This window comes from Leucopleurus acutus (genome assembly GCF_964270905.1).
Source record: "Leucopleurus acutus genome assembly, chromosome: 7".
Lineage (NCBI taxonomy): Eukaryota > Metazoa > Chordata > Mammalia > Artiodactyla > Delphinidae > Leucopleurus > Leucopleurus acutus.
The window spans coordinates 19,500,681-19,518,399 of record NC_139150.1 but is presented as its reverse complement, the minus strand read 5'-3'; the positions used below and the strand labels follow the sequence as shown (position 1 = coordinate 19,518,399).

At 47.5% G+C, this 17,719-nt stretch overlaps 1 protein-coding gene across 5 annotated transcripts in view; it reads right to left on the bottom strand.

The window, feature by feature from the left end:
• Positions 1-17,473, bottom strand: part of WHRN (whirlin) — a gene marked incomplete at both ends in the record, with an annotated part of 86,123 nt that extends 68,650 nt beyond the window's left edge. For all 5 annotated transcript variants that reach the window (XM_082842445.1, XM_082842447.1, XM_082842446.1 and 2 more), the window contains one exon: positions 16,853-17,473. In XM_082842445.1, the coding sequence (XP_082698571.1) occupies positions 16,853-17,473 (621 nt within the window). The remainder of the gene's footprint in view (positions 1-16,852) is intronic.
• Between the last annotated feature and the right edge of the window lie 246 nt (positions 17,474-17,719).

Here is a 17,719-nt window from a genome sequence, read left to right as displayed (position 1 = left end):
CCTTCTCAGAGAGCACCCAGCGCACTTGTATGTTTTTGTTGCCATCTATACTATAGCCTCTGCATCACCTTCATACATTCTGTCTCTTAGACTACAAGACAAGTTCCTTAAGGCACAATGCATGTTCTGTTTTCTTTATACCCTCCCCCTGTTCCTTCTTCACTTACTTTCCCATTCATTCATTTCATTCATTTGCTCATTCATTCAAGATATTCACTGGGCTTTCGAGATGCCAGGCAGCCGCCAGGAATTTGTTCAAATGAGGCCACAGAAAGAGCAGTCCACTAGCCTGGGGCTCAGGCAGCCCTGGGTCACCATTCCATGCTTCTGCACACTCACGTGAGCATACACACCTCAGACACACGTGGAATTCGGAGACAGAAGCAGAAGAGGGAATGGTTAAGAGCCGCAGCTCTGAAGCAGGGCTGCAAGGATTCCCATCCTGGCTCTGCTACCCGCCGATGGCAACCCCAGGCAAGTTACTTAGCCAGTCTGTACCCCAGTTTCCCAGGCATAAGATGGGATAATAGTAGTATTATCTTACAGGGCAGTGGTGAGGATTAAATTAGTTAATATACATAAAGTGTTTAGTGCCTGGAAGATAGGTAAGAGGTACAGAAGGGTTAGGTGTTATTATTATAGAGAACCCAGAGTTGAAGTCTCAATTCACCATCCATGGTAATCACACACAGCTACATTCTGGTGTCTGTCCTTCCCGACTTCTTGTGTGCATTTTACAAACACGTGGATGTTCACACACAAAACTATTGTTGTCTGAGGTTTACACAGGTTGACTCATACTTAAGATTTCATTGATATCTTTTTTTTTTCAGCTAAAAAATATATTTTGAAGCTCTTTCCTCAAAAGATCACCTCTTCCAACACTACATGGCATTCCCTGGCAGAGATGCACAACCACTGAATTCCCACTCCCCTATTGCTGGACATTTATGTTGCTTCTCACTTTTGCCAGCACGAGCAATCTGCGATAACATACTTTTACGTACATCTTGGTGCACACGTGCATCTAATTCTCTACACCAGAGAAAAGTGGAATCCCAGAGGCAGTGGGCTGTCTTTTTTTCATATGCAACCCTGTCCCTCTCTGTGTAGTTCCTATAACTACCTGCAGGGGGCAGCACTGTGAAACCTGGACCTATAGGAGGCCTGAATGCCCCCCATCTATGGCGCTGTGAACGGGACTAGGTGAGGGCTGTGCAGCGATCTTCTCCCGAAGCAGAGCTCACTGTGGCGCAGGGATCCATCCTCTTTCATGCCTTCTTCCACAGGCTCCAGAAATCTCCCCGTTTAGGCAAATCTTGGCTCTATCTTCCAATCCCTTCTGGGGACCAAAGTATTATAAAGCATCAAAATAAAAAGGTGGCTGAGGGGGAGGACCCCTCGAGAGTTTTTAAGTAAAAGGTATACTCACTAGAAAACCATTCCCAGACATAGTTCCACGTCTTCCTAGCTATGAGAGTTCAGGCGAGTTCCTTAAGCCCTCCAAGCCTCAGCTTTCTCATCTGTTAAATGGGGCTACTAATGCCTACCCTTATGGAGCTGTGTGGACAAAATGAGGACAGACAAGATAATGTACACGAAGCATCTTGCACTGGGCACGGCATATAGCAGGTGCCCAGCAAATGGTGGTTAATATTATTGACAACAGCAAAATTAGTGCAATGACCACGCGTTTTATTCTTCCCACCGCACATATGAAGAAAGAACATCTGGGTGCTGAAGTGTCTTATGTAAGGTCACAGAGAGGATAAGAGGCTGGGCTTGGACTTGAATCTTGGCTTCTCCAAACTCATGCATCTCTTACCAGTAGTTCAAGAAGTTTCAAATAACACAAGGGCAATCCCACGTCTTGGCCTCCCAAGATGGACAAGGAGAGGATCTGAAAAGGGAGCGTGGCTTACAGGCTGTAAATAAATGAAAGGCCTTGTACTCTTGAACCCTGAGCTGGTCCCAGGTGCAGCCATAGGCACTGGGAAGACCCTCCCCATTAGCCCCACTTTGAGGGAGGACAGAAATTGGTGTGTGGACTCTCTGCCCCTGTGGCATATTTTAATGTCAAGAGAAAGTAAAGCCCTAATGGACACTCTGTCTTCAGAGCTCCTTCCTCCGCACCACATTTTTGTCTGTGTTAATTATTACCTCTTACAGGGACCCCTAACTGCATCAGCTTTCCAGCCTCCTCTCTCAGCCTTCAAAATTAGTCTCTGCAGAGTGTCCGGACACCCGTTTAAAATGCAAGTGGACTATTCCCTGCCCTGCTCCAAACTCTCCCAGTGCCTCTCAGGCCTGCAGAGCTGACCCTGCTGCACGGCCAGCCTTATCTCCTGCCCTGCCACCTAGCCTTCCTTATAGTATCAAGTGCTCCAAGCTATTTGCACGTGCTGCTCCCTGTTCCTGAAAGTACATATCTCAGCATACTCACTTATATAAGTGATTATTTTATCCTCATCTTTCTCAACAGACAGAGAAGACAGGAAATTCTTCTGGTTTGGTCACAGATGTATCAATAAATATGAAAGATAGGAGATTGTGGGTGATTCCACATAAAATGAGAGACAATGAAAAATGCAATTGAAATTGCCTTCCTCCTGAAATTGACCTCCTTCCTCTTGAAATTGACTGCCAACGAGGAATTTTACCTCTCCTGAAGTACCAATGAGTTCTCTATAGAATCTAAAAAAAATGTATTAATTTCTCTTTTTACCTTGGTTGCTAGGAAGCTCAAAATTCCATTTGAATATGAAATATTCCTATAAAGGCACCACCTCACACATGCCTGTGTGCGTGAACACATGTGTGAGTGTGCGCGTGCACACACACACACACACACACACACACACACACACACACACACTACACTTTCCAACATGGTTTCTGATTCCTCTTTCTCGTGCCTCTTTCACGATACGCTTTTTAGGTAAAGTCACTCAGTTATTTTTGAAGTAGGAAGTAATATTAATTACAAATATATTAACAAATAAGTACATGGGACGTGTAGAGTTTAAAGAGGGTGTTAAATCACACCAGTCACATAGAAGGTGCTCAGTAAAACAACTGTCAAGTGGCTGAATGAATGCTAAAGGACATCTCAAGGATTAGACATCTTCTATACGCAGTTGGAAGCAGAGGTATTTTTCACAGACGTATGAAGCAAAAATGAAAGGAGAAAGGTAATTAAACCACTGAGGAAATGTGAATACATGGAGATAAAGGCCAGGGGAGATGGCAGAGAAGTGATGACTAGTTAAGGAGGGTGCGAATATCTGCATCGTTTCTCCTTTTCAGTTTTCTTAATGATGTTTAAACTTGCCTTTAATTGGGAACTTACTAAGTAGATTTTCAAAAATCAACTGTGCATTCCCCTCATTCTCTTTTCTTTATGAGTTTGACCTTCTCCAAAGGCTCAGTGTGAAGATGCAGAAGGAAACCTTTGCTCCAGTGCTGGGAATGCCAGGATCCCCGAGGCTGGAACGGGGACCTGAAATTTCAAAACCTCTGCTCTCCAGTATCTTTGCCCCTAAATGTCTTAGTGAGCTAAGGTTGTGCGAAAAGGAAGAACATGAAGGATCAAAGAGAGGGAAAAAAATGGTGTCCTTGGTGATAATGTCATGAGAAATTTACAAGATAGTGACAGAGTGACCCTCCCTTTGCAAAACAATTCACAAGATGAGGACAGAGCATTCCAGAAAGATATTGATTCCTTTTTAATGCAATTCTTCAATTATCCACTAAGCCTGGCTTTTAGTCTCTTATAATTTAAGTAAATTACTTTACAAATGTTCTTTTAAATTTTGTCTCTTTTTTCTTTTCTTTTTTCCTTTAAGGAGGAACTAACAAGATTCTAGGACTCATAAATATAATCACCAGATGCGCCTCGATGGGTTTGCAATGGACTGCTCTGCTATCTAGAATTAATGTCCATAGCGCATCCATCCATCAGGAAAATCAGTTTATATCAGTATCATTTTCTCAGTGCACGAGTGGATACATGGATGGGGAGTATTCTCCTTGCTGACTCTCCACATTCCTGTCCGTCATCACTTTCTGTGCATTTTCAGTTAACACGGGGATGGGCTTCCAATTTAATTCACCCTTAGACTGAAGAATCTGAATTCAAGGTGGAGGAATCAACCACCTCCTAACAATCTACCCAGGAGATATGATAAAGAAAAAGGCTGATAGATCTGACGACATGGAGATGTCAAATTCTTGTGATTTAATGGGCAAAGAACATCAAAAAGTTATACACCAAATAAATGTTTTATATATGTATTATATATCTATATATGTCTATAATATGATATATTCTATACACCATATATATGTATATACAGCTATACAAACAATAAACACGCAAAGCTGTTCAGCTTCACTATTTAAATTATGCAAATCAGAGTAGGATACATTTTGTCGATCAGATTGGCAAAAATGGAAAAGAAATGCAATATCCAGTGTTGGCAAGGCTGAGGAAAAATGAGGCATCTTATACACTGCTAATGCTGGGCGAAGGGACTGTAATAAAAACAAACTCTTTCCCAAGAGCACTTTGGCAACATCTACCCAAGCCTTAAAAATCTGCCTATCCCCTGAGCCAATGCCACCTCTAGAGAGACAGTCCAAAGAATTATTAGAGATGTGCTTAAAGATTAATGTGCAAGGATGTTTAAAGCAGAAATATGGATAATGTTTTTTTTAAAAAAACAGTCCAACAAGAAGAAATCAGTTAAATAAACCATGAACCCCGTTGCTATGTTATATTATGCAATCATTAAAAATCATTTTCGAGAAACATTTATCAAGGTGGGAAAACAGTCCTGATATACATTGTCTGGTGAAAGAGGCAGGATCCATGACTATGTTCAGAGTGGCAGTTTTATAGAGGGTTCCCAGTGCAAATTCACACACATAGGCACACAGGGAACTGAACAGACAGGAATCAAATTGTCCACAGTGACAATTTCTGGGTAGAGGAGATTATTCTGGGGGTTTTTTTCCTTTGTGTTTTTCGGGGGTTTCTAAGTTTTCTAAATTGACGCCGTATATCTTAGGTCATTAACACACACACACACACACACACACACACACACACACACACACACACACATTTTATTTTTAAAAGCCCAAACAGACTCCTCTACTCCTCATGTTTCCTATGAACTGAATAAAACGGTCTTTGATTTACCCAGTCTGCAATGGCCACCAGTCTTTTACACAAGGCCGAGGAGACTCTGTCCTCATCCTGCCCAGATAGCAGACAGCAAGACAGATTCAAGCCTCCACCATCCAGTGAGATGATTTCGTAAGCTACAGGTTTATCCTAATGGGGGTTGAGTTGAGGTCACAGTTATCTAGTTAGGGAATTTCCACAGACTGCACAAAATAAAATCCTGACCAAGGTCAGGGCATGGTGAGAGAGATAAGAGAGCAGGACAAGGAAAGGAGGCAAGGAGTGCCCTAAGGTTTAGTCACTGACATGCATAGAGCTTTCCCAGGAACGGGCAGGGCAGCTGTGGCCTGGGTTGTTTGGTTCCTCATGGCTTTTCCTGCCAAATGGAAAAAATTGGGGAAGAAGTGTACATTTACTAAACCCCCCAGGTCTGGCCAGCACCGTGGCTTACACCCCGCTTCTAAGAAGCTGTCGAGAGCCGTGGCCAAGAGCAATGCTTTGGAGGCAGAAAGACCTGGGTTCAAATTGGGTCCTGCGACCTCCCATCTGCGTGCAGGTCACTTCCTCTCCCAGATGCTCAGTTTCCTCTCCCTGGGGCTGTGTGACGAGTCGGTGTGTGAAGCCCGAGCAGAGTTCCTGGTGGCACACGGAAGACCCTCCATGTGGCCATATTTATGAGTGTGCGTCTGGCTCTAGAGCCCAGGTTCAAGCACAGAAGGATGTTGCCTCTTTCCGGTGCTGGGGTGATGGATACATTCCCTCAAGTCAACAAAATCTGGGTTTAAATCCTGACTCTGCCACTTTCCATCGTTGTGACAACAGGCAAGTGACAAATTCTTTGTAGTTTTGCAAAATGAAGCAAATAAACGTGGTACCTACCTGACAGGGCTGTTGTAATGTTTAAGTGAATTTATATATACAAAGGTTATTACTGTCCACAGAGCAACACAAGAAAACACTAGGAAGTATATACCCTGTGTCACAACAGAGTGAAGGAGGCCACTACCCAGAGGAAGGGGAGGGGAGAAGGGAAGGTTTCTCGCGGATGGGGCAGCTGCATGTGGGCGGCAGGACTGCTGGGAGGATGCCCTGGGGCCATGGATGTCAACGGGTAGAGAGAAACAAAGCCTTGTTTCAGAGGAGGGCTCGTGTTGCTTGTCTGGGCAACTGTGAACTGCACTTGGGAACAGCCGGAGAAAAGGACTGTCTGTGGGTAAAAAGGGATCGGATCATGGGCAGCCCGAACATCAGGGCGAGGAGCTCGGCCTCTGCCCCATGGGCTCCCAGCTCCGGTGCGAGCCACTAGGCAGGGCATGGCTGGATCAGACCCAAGTTTAGAAAGTTAACCCTGCTTCCAGGGTGCAGAATGGACTGGGCGGCAGGTGAGCAAGACGGGAGACAGCGAGGAGGCCTCTGAGGTTCGGCAGTGGCGATGGTGCGGGAGGAGTGAGACCTCACCGAGACCTGCTGGGGAGAGGTCAGTCCCAGAGAGTCTAACCCCGCCGGCGCTGGTGCAACCCCCAATGGGGACCATGGAGAAGAGGCAGGTCAAGTTACTAACTTGGGAAATGTCCACGATTTGCAGGTGAGTGGAGAGGTACCATCAGAGGGTCAGAGATGAGCCAGGGCAAATAAAGTTGTTGTTAATACTAGAGAAGAGCTGAAATTATACATAAAAATAAATAAATAAACTAACGGGAGGACAGATCCTGTTCAGAGACCACACTGCTAGGAGACGGGTGAAGAGACAGACATTTGGGGGAAGAGGGGAAGGAATTTGTGGGCGATCTGAACATCCTGACCTTCCCAGCAGACTTAAAAATCTCAGGATTTGGAAGGACTCTTGGAAGCGGGAGAGGGTTCAGGAGAGTTGGGGAAAATCTGGGAGAGGTTTGGGGTACCCAAGAAGAAAGAAGAGGGAGGCGGAAGAGAGATGAAGAAAAGCATAAAGGTCATGCTGGGCCCAGACACACCAGAGGACACCACACCCTCCATCGGGGCCGGAGGATGGAAATGGCAGAAGGAAAACCCCTCCCCAAGGACTTCTGGGCGGAGCTTCCCTGCCTACATGGGAGGTTAACTTCTGACAGCTGGACCACTTTTCTATTCTTTTCTTTTCTTAATCAGAAACCTCTTAATGAAGCCTAGAACACCCTTGCAGAAGTGGTTCAAGTAAATTACAGGTTTTTTTTTTTAAGGTGTGGATGCCCGTGTTGTCAAATCACCACTTTCACCTGCATTAATCGCTTAAATGGGTTCTGGAAACAGCTAACTCCTCGGCCTGCTCTACAGGACCCCTGGGGCGCCCAACAGGGAAGGATGCTGAGGAACAAGGTTGGGCATGCAGCTGATGGGGGACAAGGCTGTCACACGCTGGCCTCTGGGCCATGCATCTATCTTGCCTCCCGACATTTTTAAGGGAGGTCGGGGCATAAAATTCCACTCAATCCCTGGGCTTGATTACTGCTGTAAAATGAAAATGCAGATGCCAACATCCAGATAGGAGCAATTACATTTTTAAAGAAACTCTGTCTATGTGGGAATATGGATTACATTTAGTAAATGACTGTGCAAATCAAACATCTACAATGGATCACGAAAGCCCCAAGTTCCAGAGTTTTCTTCCAAATGAATTTTTCTTTGTTTTTCAACAGGCACAATGGAAAACTTTCCAAGCCAAGCAAATTCAGTCGATAGCATTTTTCGTTTCAATCCTTTCAGTGGGACCTCTACATCCTTATTTCTCAAACTTTTGATGTGCAACGGCGTCAGTGACCTGTTTGTAAGGACAGGGAACCAGGCTCACCAGTGTGGGAGTCTGAGTCACAGAGAGGCAAAGGGAGTTGCTCAAGGTCCCCGCCAAGTACACTGTCACATGAACCCAGGTCCATCTCCAAAAGTTACCTCTTGGGTACAGACCTCCCTTCCCTTGATTTTCCAATATATCAGCTGACCTTGCACATCTGGAATTGTGCTCCGAAACAGCTAAGGATGGGGACAGGCTCGATCTACCTTTCTGATCAAGTCTTTATGTGGATATAAATGGGGGTGGGGTGGGGGGAAGGGGTGGAATCCAAAAGAAACATGTGCTTCCCAAACCTCAGAGTGGTTAAGACTTGTCTGGGGGTGGGGGGCTTGTTAATTTGTGAATCACCACTTTTAAGGCCCCAACACCTGGGTGTCTGGAAACACACTTTTGATGTCACTTTACTATGTTCTTCCCTGTAGCCTGCAGCTTAAAAGTACTGTAAAGAGGACAGCCTGGGACTTGTTTATGGGAAGCTCTGCTCTATCTGCTTTGCATTCAAAGTTGAGAGGATGCTGATACTATGAAAACTCAGGTAGAAGGGAAAAATAACTATGAAACTGGCTGCCAGCTGAAGCAGTACCACAGCCAATTCAGCAGAAGGAACACAAATTCTCAGAGCGGGAAGAGGCAAAGGGGCTGGGACTGAAAAGGAAGAAAAAAAAACGTTTATGCATTCTCAGATAGAGCAGCTTTGAAACATACATGTGATTAGTAGGAACTTGCCCTTCACCTGAAATGTTGAGGTTTCTTGAAACCTGAAGTGTTTCTTCTTTTTTTTTAATAATAAAAAGCCAGAAGATACATCTCACCCGAAATTGGTTCATTGATTGCTGCAGAATGCATAAATGATTCTATTTTGGAATCTCAGACACAGGCTTCTGGGAATGTGATTTTTAAATTAAAAGCAAAGTGACAAATGAAATAACTGAAGGGGTCTCTTAGGGTCAATTTGGGCTGCAGACGTTGGAAAAAGCTATTGCCCAGGGCTTCCCTGGTGGTGCAGTGGTTAGGAATCCGCCTGCCAGTGCAGGGGACATGGGTTCAAGCCCTGGTCCGGGAAGATCCCACATGCCGCGGAGCAACTAAGCCCGTGCGCCACAAGTACTGAGCCTGTGCTCCAGAGCCCGCGAGCCACAACTACTGAGCCCACGTGCCACAGCTACTGAAGCCCGTGCGCCTAGAGCCTGTGCTCCACAACAGAAGCCTGTGCACCACAACGAAGAGCAGCCCCCACTCACCACAACTAGAGAAAGCCCGCATGCAGGAACGAAGACCCAACGCAGCCAAAAATAAAAAGTAAATAAAATTTTTTTAATTTTTAAAAAATTATTTTTTTTTTTTGCAGTACACGGGCCTCTCACTGTTGTGGCCCCTCCCGCCGCGGTGCAGAGGCTCCAGACGCGCAGGCTCAGCAGCTGTGGCTCACAGGCCCAGCCGCTCCACGGCATGTGGGATTCTCCCGGACCGGGGTACGAACCCGTGTCCCCCGCATCGGCAGGCGGACTCCCAACCACTGCACCACCAGGGAAGCCCTAAATAAATTTTTTGAAAAACAAAAAAGAAAAAGAAAAAAACAAAAGTCTATTGCCCACCGTCACAGACCACACTTTTGTTTAAGGTCTTTCACTTAAATGGTATTAGAGGGTTTCCTATTCAGTAGGTTTTCATACCTATTAACACATTTGATCCCTACAGCCATCCTGGGAAGGAGGCAAGTGGGAGGTAGCTCTGCCCATTTCACAGTTCTGAAGCTGAGGTTCAGAGATGTCACGTGATCTGCCCACAGCCACACAACCAGCTTCCTGGTACAGCACACAGTAGAGCCTATGGTTTTCCTTGAGTTTTCTATCCAGCACCCAGTACACTGCAACCCACAGACTTTCTTAAGCAATCACACTCAAGAACCAAGGAATCCTGAAGTCACCAGTATTGTATTGGGAGTAAGATCATCCCATTCATTCAGCAAATATTTATTTATTAAAACACCTACTGTGTGCCAGGCACTGTGGAGGTGCTGGGGGTGTGTCAGTGAGTAATGCAGGTCAAATTTCAGTTCTCATGGAGCTTACTCGAAGTGGGGAAGGCAGATGATAAACAGTAAAATGTCCTTCTGGTAGTGACAAGTGTGCTGAAGGAAATTAAAGCAGAGTACAAGGATGGAGGAGTTGGGGGGTGGGGGCGATGCTGCTTTGGAGAGGGTGGCAGGGATGCAGATGCATGCAGATGTCACGGCACTTAAAACACTTGGTGGGACCTCTCTGGTGGCGCAGTGGTTGGGAATCCGCCTGCCAACGCAGGGGACGCGGGTTCAATCCCCGGTCCAGGAAGATCCCATATGCCGCGGAGCAACTAAGCCTGCGAGCCACAACTACTGAGCCCGTGCACCACAACTACTGAACCTCGTGCACCTAGAGCCCGTGCTACGCAACACGAGAAGCCACTGCAATGAGAAGCCCGGGCACCACAACGAAGAGTAGCCCCCACTTGCTGCAACTAGAGAAAGCCCACGCGCAGCACCAAAGACCCAATGCAGCCATAAATAAATAAATAAATAAATTTAAGAAAAAAAAACAACACTTGGTGACCTGTGGCCATGGATGGATCCAAGTCCCCCCTCGTGACTCCCTGAGGGCACGGGCTGTATACTGGTCATCTCTGATTTCCGAGTACAAGCCACAGGCCTGGGTGTGGTAAGTGCTGCGTAGAGCACCAGCGGACAAACGGCTCTGCCTGACGACAGGCTGGACTAAAAGATGCCACTTTCTCTCGACATGTAAGCAGCAGACTCCCCACTTGGTAAAATGAAGCCTTTGGATAGTTTTTAAAAGGCCCCCTGAATGTCAAGCACAAAATGTGCCGTCTGCCTGCCTTCCAGCAGGGGGCTGGCATTGCCGTCCAGAAGGACGGGTACATAACCCTGGGGCTGGGTTCCAGGCGGGGAGGTAAGGCAAAAGGGCTACTTAACTCCTAATCCCAAAGGTAACCCTGGGCTAGTCAATTTCACCTCCTTGGGCACAACCCTCCTGACCTCCCTGCCTTCCCTGGAGGGGAGAAAGGTAGACAGTAGACATACACGAAGTCAGCCTCCTCTCTTCCCAGTAGTGTTCCGGAAAGCAAGGTTAAGACACAAGTGCACCGACCCCATGGTGCTGCCTCCTGCAGCTGATGCCCGAGTGCATGGGAAGCAAATGGAGGGGCTGATTCTTGCTCTTTGCACCCTTTCCACCTGGCCTGCTGTAAAAGTACAATGGAAATGTCTGCAGCACAGGAATCTTGAAAAGGCGGCCCTGCCCTGGGGCGCAATCAGAAGTCTGTGTGAGCTCAACATTAACATCAGATTCTTGCTTGGGGGTTTTTAAAGAAAAAGAAAAAAGGAAGAAATAGAATCGGCTTTGAAAGATTTGTATTGCAGCCTGCAGCTACCTCTAGCCATGAAATGTCATTCCTTCTAATCAGATTCTCTGGTCCTTGCTGGGCACTAGTCCGGGGTCCCTAGGCCGTGGAGACCAAACACTGCCCTTCCAGGTCATCAAAGAACCTTGCTGGAAAGCCAGTTGGAGCCTAATCCCCAGGAACGCCTGCTTTAGTGCAAAGCCCTCTGAAGGGGGGCGGGGGGGGGGGCGGGATTATGACTCAGGAGGAAATGCACATGTGCGGCAAGCACCAGCCGACAGGCAGGCAAGGGGCTGCGTGCACTTGACAGGTGCGTACAGACTGGGTGTCTTGTGGCTGAAGAAAGGCGGAGGTGGGAAGCAGCACCGCGCACAAAATCCAATTGGTCGGGGGTTAAAGGATCCTACTTATCTCTGTAGTTCCATCTAAATGATGAATCTACGGCAGGTAATAAACAACTGGGTTTGTCGGGAGGGGGAGGGGGAGAAACAAGAAGCTAGCGCTGGAGTGATTCTACACCTCTTTCCCGTCCAGCTTAAAGGCAGGAGGCAGAAATCTTCTACTGTAAAAATATCAATCCTGAAAAAAACAAATAAAGGCATTCTCTTCCACCCTAGAAAATGCTTCTTTGATTTGAACCGTAAATAACCAGGTGAAAGGCACCATCATTTTCTAAAACCTTGAGGATCTGCTTGAGTCAGATAAATACACAAGACTAAATTAAAGAAATGCACCCTCTCAAGGTACTGCATCACGCTCTGGGCCCAGCAACCAAACATCTATTCAATAAAGGTTTTATTAATAGTGAGCTTTCAACATGTCATTGCTGGCAGGACTCAGAGGACCCAAGAATGAGTGCGGAGCCAGAGGAAAGCCTGTGTGTCCCCACGAACACATTACCCATGGTTTCCAAATTGGAAGACAGGAATGAGACAGGGGAGGAGGAGCTGTGTTTCAGACACAAAGTTGGAAGTGGTAATAATTTGTAATGGCTTCAGCCAACCATGTGCAATGGGAAGATGACAAATGTGTCATTTAGAATGTGCCAGACCAAATACAATAACTTATATTAATACAGACAGATTCTTCCCGGGTTATTATGCAAAGGAAAGGAGGGTGTGATAACTATAATTAAATGAAAGGGCCAGCCACTGTTTTAAACTTCTGGAACGTTTCAAATTCTAATATGCTCCTTGGATGTACCTGGGAGGATTCAGAGACTGTAATGAAGCCGTTTAATTTTTATCGAGATGAAACACACGCATCCATACACACACATCCCGGCGGCACGTGGATACCCCGCATTCTGCTACCGGAAGAATCAGGGACTCAGAAAGCAAATTCACTCAGAAAGTGAATTTGATTTTGAATGCTCCCAGGGTGGTGCTGGGCATGCCACAGTCCTGTTGTCGTTTTCTCATGTACTCTGGAATGGCACAAGAGTTAGTGTTCTTGGGGTGAGGGACAGCAGTCAAGTTCTCGTCAGCACAGTGTATATAAGCCATCAATTTCTTGATTTGGTAGGAGGCTACCCAAGAGTGCCAAGATTCTTGTCTCCCAATCGTTAGCCAACTTTCTTTACTCTGCGATAAACGAAATCAATTCCAAAAGAACAAGAAAACACCAGATTAGACATTCTAAACGCCTCTGTGTAGTACATACTGAGCAAATCACAGACTGTCTGAACTGGAAGGGACCTTGGGCAGCCCTGGCTCATCCACCCTAGGACCCGTGGAGAGTCAGTGACTGGCCCAAGGTCACACGACAAATGTGCAGCAGAGTCCAACATCCCTGGCCTGTGGACTTCCTGGCCAATTTATCAAGCATTTTTGGCTGAAAATCTTTGAAAGATCTACTTTCTTATTATTATTAGCTTGGCTCCTGTTGGTTCAAGATAGACTTTTCAAAAATCAAACGTTTCAACATAATGCAAATAGTAAATGGCTTGCCTTATCCGCACCTGTCCCTGCTGATTTAGCAAATAGTCTTCAAGAGAGGGATGGGAGCCCCATCAGACAGAGGATAAAATCCTCACTGAACTTGCCCTAACAATGGATACTTGATTTGTCAGAAGAGAAGTGGAAGAACCCTTGTATACTCAATCTCCTCTGTTAACTGAGAGGAGGTGACCCTCTCTGATTCATCAACTCTTAAGGAATTTGATTCCTAAAATTTAATTTTCTTTATACACACACACACACACACACACACACACACACACACAATTAATCTCTCCTTTGAGAAGCTCAGAGGATCTTTCCCCACTTTCTACCTGCAGAGGAAAAATAAAGATTTCAAGATTGAAAACATATCTCCTCAATACCCAAAACATGGAAACAACCTAAGTGTCTACTGACAGATGAAGGGAGAAAGTAAAGGTGGCATATATCGATATACAATGGAATATTATTCAGCCATTTAAAAAAGGAAATCTTGCCCTCTGTGACAACACAGATGAACCTGGAGGACATTATACCAAGCAAAATAAGCCAGACGCAGAAGGACAAATACTGTATGATCTCACTTATAAGTGGAATCTAAAAACGTTGACCTCATGAAAGTAGAGAGTAGCATAGTGGTTGCCAGGGTTTGAGGGTGGGGGAAAGGGGAGGTATTGGTAAAAATTCCAGTTATAAGATGAGTAGGTTCTAAGGATCTAATGCACAGCACGGTGACTACAGTTAATAATTCTGAACTGTATTCTTAAAATTTGCTAAGCGAGTACATGTTAAGTGTTCTTATCATGAAAATAAAGTAACTGTGAAGTGATGGATATGTGAATTAGCTTAGTTGTGGTAATCATTTTGCGATATAAAGGTGTATCAAATATCCCATTGTATACCTTAAATACATACAATTTTTACTTGCCAGCTATACTTCAATAAAACTGTGGGAGGAAGCAAAAAATAAACAAATGAAATAAACAAATAAAATTGAAGAAGAAGAAAAAAGAAAACACGTCTCCTACTAAATGCAACGTGATATCCTGGAACAGAAGAAGGACAGAAGCAGAAACACTGGTGCCATTTGAATAAAATCTGAAGTTAAAATCCCTGCACCGTAGCTTATAAAGAGGGGCTGGAAGTGCAGAAATCCCGGTTAAGGGCAGTTTGTATCTCGTAGAGAAGCCGGGGCCTCTTTGGGCTTTCAGTTAAGGGACTTAACACCTTTAATTTTGTGGAAATGTGTCAACAGCTGCAAGTGTTCTAAACTGTCCCTGAAACTCCCGCCCATCCTGCAAGCCCAGGCCCTCCTGAGGCCTCAGAGATGAGGTTCCGCCTCCTCCGTTTTAAATTCCATCCATGGAAAGTCCGTCCCCCTTTCTCCCCGGAGTTAAGGTGACACAAAGCGGCACCCGTTTGCCTGTTGCTTCTGGAGGGTCCAAAGGGGTGTGTTCCAGGCTAGTTATGTGTCTGGCATTGGCCGGAAGGAAGAGGGTCACCCGAGAGGCAAGTGTTCCCTCAGCCTGCTCAGGAAAAGTGACAGGGGTAAGGAGCTGCCGGGATCGCACTGGCTCTCACCCATCCAAGGGCAGTTCTCTCCTATCAACACCACCCCGCCCCCGCCCCCCCCCCCCCCCCAAGCAAAGGCAGTTCGGCAGCTTCAAAAGCTGTTCCAAGAGAGTTCAGGTCTGACTCTGGAAGCAACAGGAGTAAACACAGGAGCGAAGGCCTGGTGCTGTTCTGAGTCACCGGGTAGCAGCACCTTGGGGTAGTCGAGGGACGTTCAGGGAGAAGATGCAGAGCGCCATCAACGAGATGGGGGAGGGCCAAACAGAAACTCACTACTGAGCAGCTCCAGCCTTAGAGGTGCTGCAGAGTCTGGGGTGGGAACTGAAGGGAGACTCAGTGTTTTGAAAGTCCAGGTTACCTGAGGCCTTTCCCAAGTCTATCACCTTGTGATGATTAAGCTACCTGAGTCCTTTTAAACTGCCACGAAAATTGAATCCACGTTTATAAATGACCATTTGGATCAAGTATCTTTCAAGTATAAATGGATCATCTGGGAACTCCAGACCTTTTCGGGTCAAAGGCTAATGGACTATTTCTTTATAAATAGGTGGAATGTCAGATAACAGGAAGAGATTGGCTGGGGGGAGGAGACAGAGAGAAGGATGCCAGGAAACCCACAAGGAGCTTCGTCCGCTGCACCCCTGAACAATATAAACTCATCCGTCTTTTTTCAGAAGCAGTGAAGAAGTTTCTAAAATCCTCAGGGGCCTCCCTGAGGGGCAGACAGATCAGGAAGCAAATGAGGGAAGCCAAGGTCAGAGGATGGTCGTGCCCCAGGTGAACAGTCAGGAAGTGGGTTCAAGATGCACCTGGCCACAGGTCATTAACAGACACAGGAAGTAGCCTGGGGACCTCTGCTGCCTACGCGCTCCCCAGCAGCCTGCAGGCCCTCCGCTGGAGTCCAAAACACCTGCATAGAGGGGACCCGAGGCAGGGGCGGGTGCTGGGGTGGTGAGAAGCTAGGTCACAGGCAGCCCCAATCCCCTGGGAAGCATTTTCCCTGCAGAAGCAGATTGTGTCACTGTTCCTTTTCCCCAGAACTCTTCACTTCTTGCACACAAAGGTGGTGGTGGTGGTGGTGGTGGTGGTGGTGGTGGTGGTGTGTGTGTGTACCCCTGCAAGGGATCCCTGAATCCACACAGAAACCAAACGCTCTCCACCTCATACTCCAGTTGATCTGCAATAGCCCTGGGCACGAGACCAGCAAACATGTACATTCCTTTAAACAGCATGATTAAATCCCTAAGAGCTAGTTGTCAGGAGGTTATTTTTCTCAATTAACAGACACAAAAAGTACAACTACTCTCAAGGGGGTGGGGGATTGATTTTTGACATTCTGGCAGACGCCTCCTTCCCAACAAGGTTAGAGACACTCACAGTCCAAGTGAGAACCAGAGGTTATGAGGGGGCAAGGGACGTGTCCCAAGATACATGGCCTGGTTCAATAAACAGCAGGGTCAGGCCAGAACTCTGTGGGTCACCAGACCAGCCTCCCTGGACCACTCTGAAGCTAACAAAACTTTCTTTCAGGGGCAAAAGCCTAGAGAATAATGAGAATAACAACAGCAGAAAGGGAGGTCACCCACTGATAACTGACTATATGCCAAGCAGAGACCTTCTCTCTTTCAATGCTCGTAAGAACCCAGAGCCTCTTTCGCACTTTGTAATCACACATTTGCCTAAGTATTTGATAATGCCTGTCTCCCACGCACTAGCCTTTATGCCCCATGAAGGCAGGGTCCATGTCCGTTTTGCCCATCACTATATCCCAAGTGCCTGGCATCTATTTGCTCAAAAAACTAGATGTTCCTGTTTTAAAGAAATACTTTTAAGAAAAACGGGACCCAGAAAGGTCAAGCGATTTGCCTAAGGACACACAGCATGGACTTAATGCCAATATGAGGAGCTTCGCCACTCTGTCCCGTATTCACCCCCAAACCAGAGCCCTACCTTGACGGCCTCAGCGTGGGTCACCCGGGCCAGGGATTTGTCGTTGACACGCAGAATCTGGTCCCCGACTTGCAGCCCTTCCTTCTCGGCCAGAGAGCCTGGCTCCACCAGCGACACATAGATGCCCACGCCATGCTCCGAGCCCCCGCGGATGCTGAAGCCCAAGCCCTCGTGGGCCTTGGCGCGCCGCAGGCTCACTAGGCGCACCTCCCCGGGCCCCGCGCCGTCGGGGCCGCCCCAGGTGGGTTGTCTGTAGGAGGAGGTGGCGGGCAGGTAGAGACCCTCGGCAGTGTATTGGTCAAACAGCAGCTGGTCAGAGCGCGGGATGACCAGCCGCAGCATGGGCAGCAGACGCCGCTTGACCGGGCTGTCCAGCAGCACGCGCAGGGTGCGCACCAGGTCGAAGACGTTGCGGCGCGCGTGGTAGGCGTTCAGACAGTGCGTGAACTGCTCCCGCTCCGCCTCGCTCAGCAGCGCCGTCAGCGCCTGGTGCAGCTGGCGCACGTTGGCAGACAGCAGTCGCAGCCCCGCGCCCCCGCCGCCGCCGCCCGCCCCGGCCGCGGAGCCCAGCGAGCCGGTGGAGGACGAGCTCACCGACAGGCCGTCCAGCTGCGCGTTCATCTCCCCGCCGAGGGCCGGGCGGACTCGGGGCGCGCGGTGGGGCAGCCGCTGCACTCGCTGGCACTGGCGCGACAGCTGGATCCCCGGGAGCGCGGAGATCGCAGCCGGAGTCTGGGTTTGGGAGCTGGGGGGACGCCGAGACAGGGGCTGGATCCTGGGAGACGCAGAGACGGCTGCCGGAGTCTGGGCTTGGGCGGGGCGGGGGGTGGGCACGGAAGCAGTGCCTGAATCCTGGGGGTATCGCGG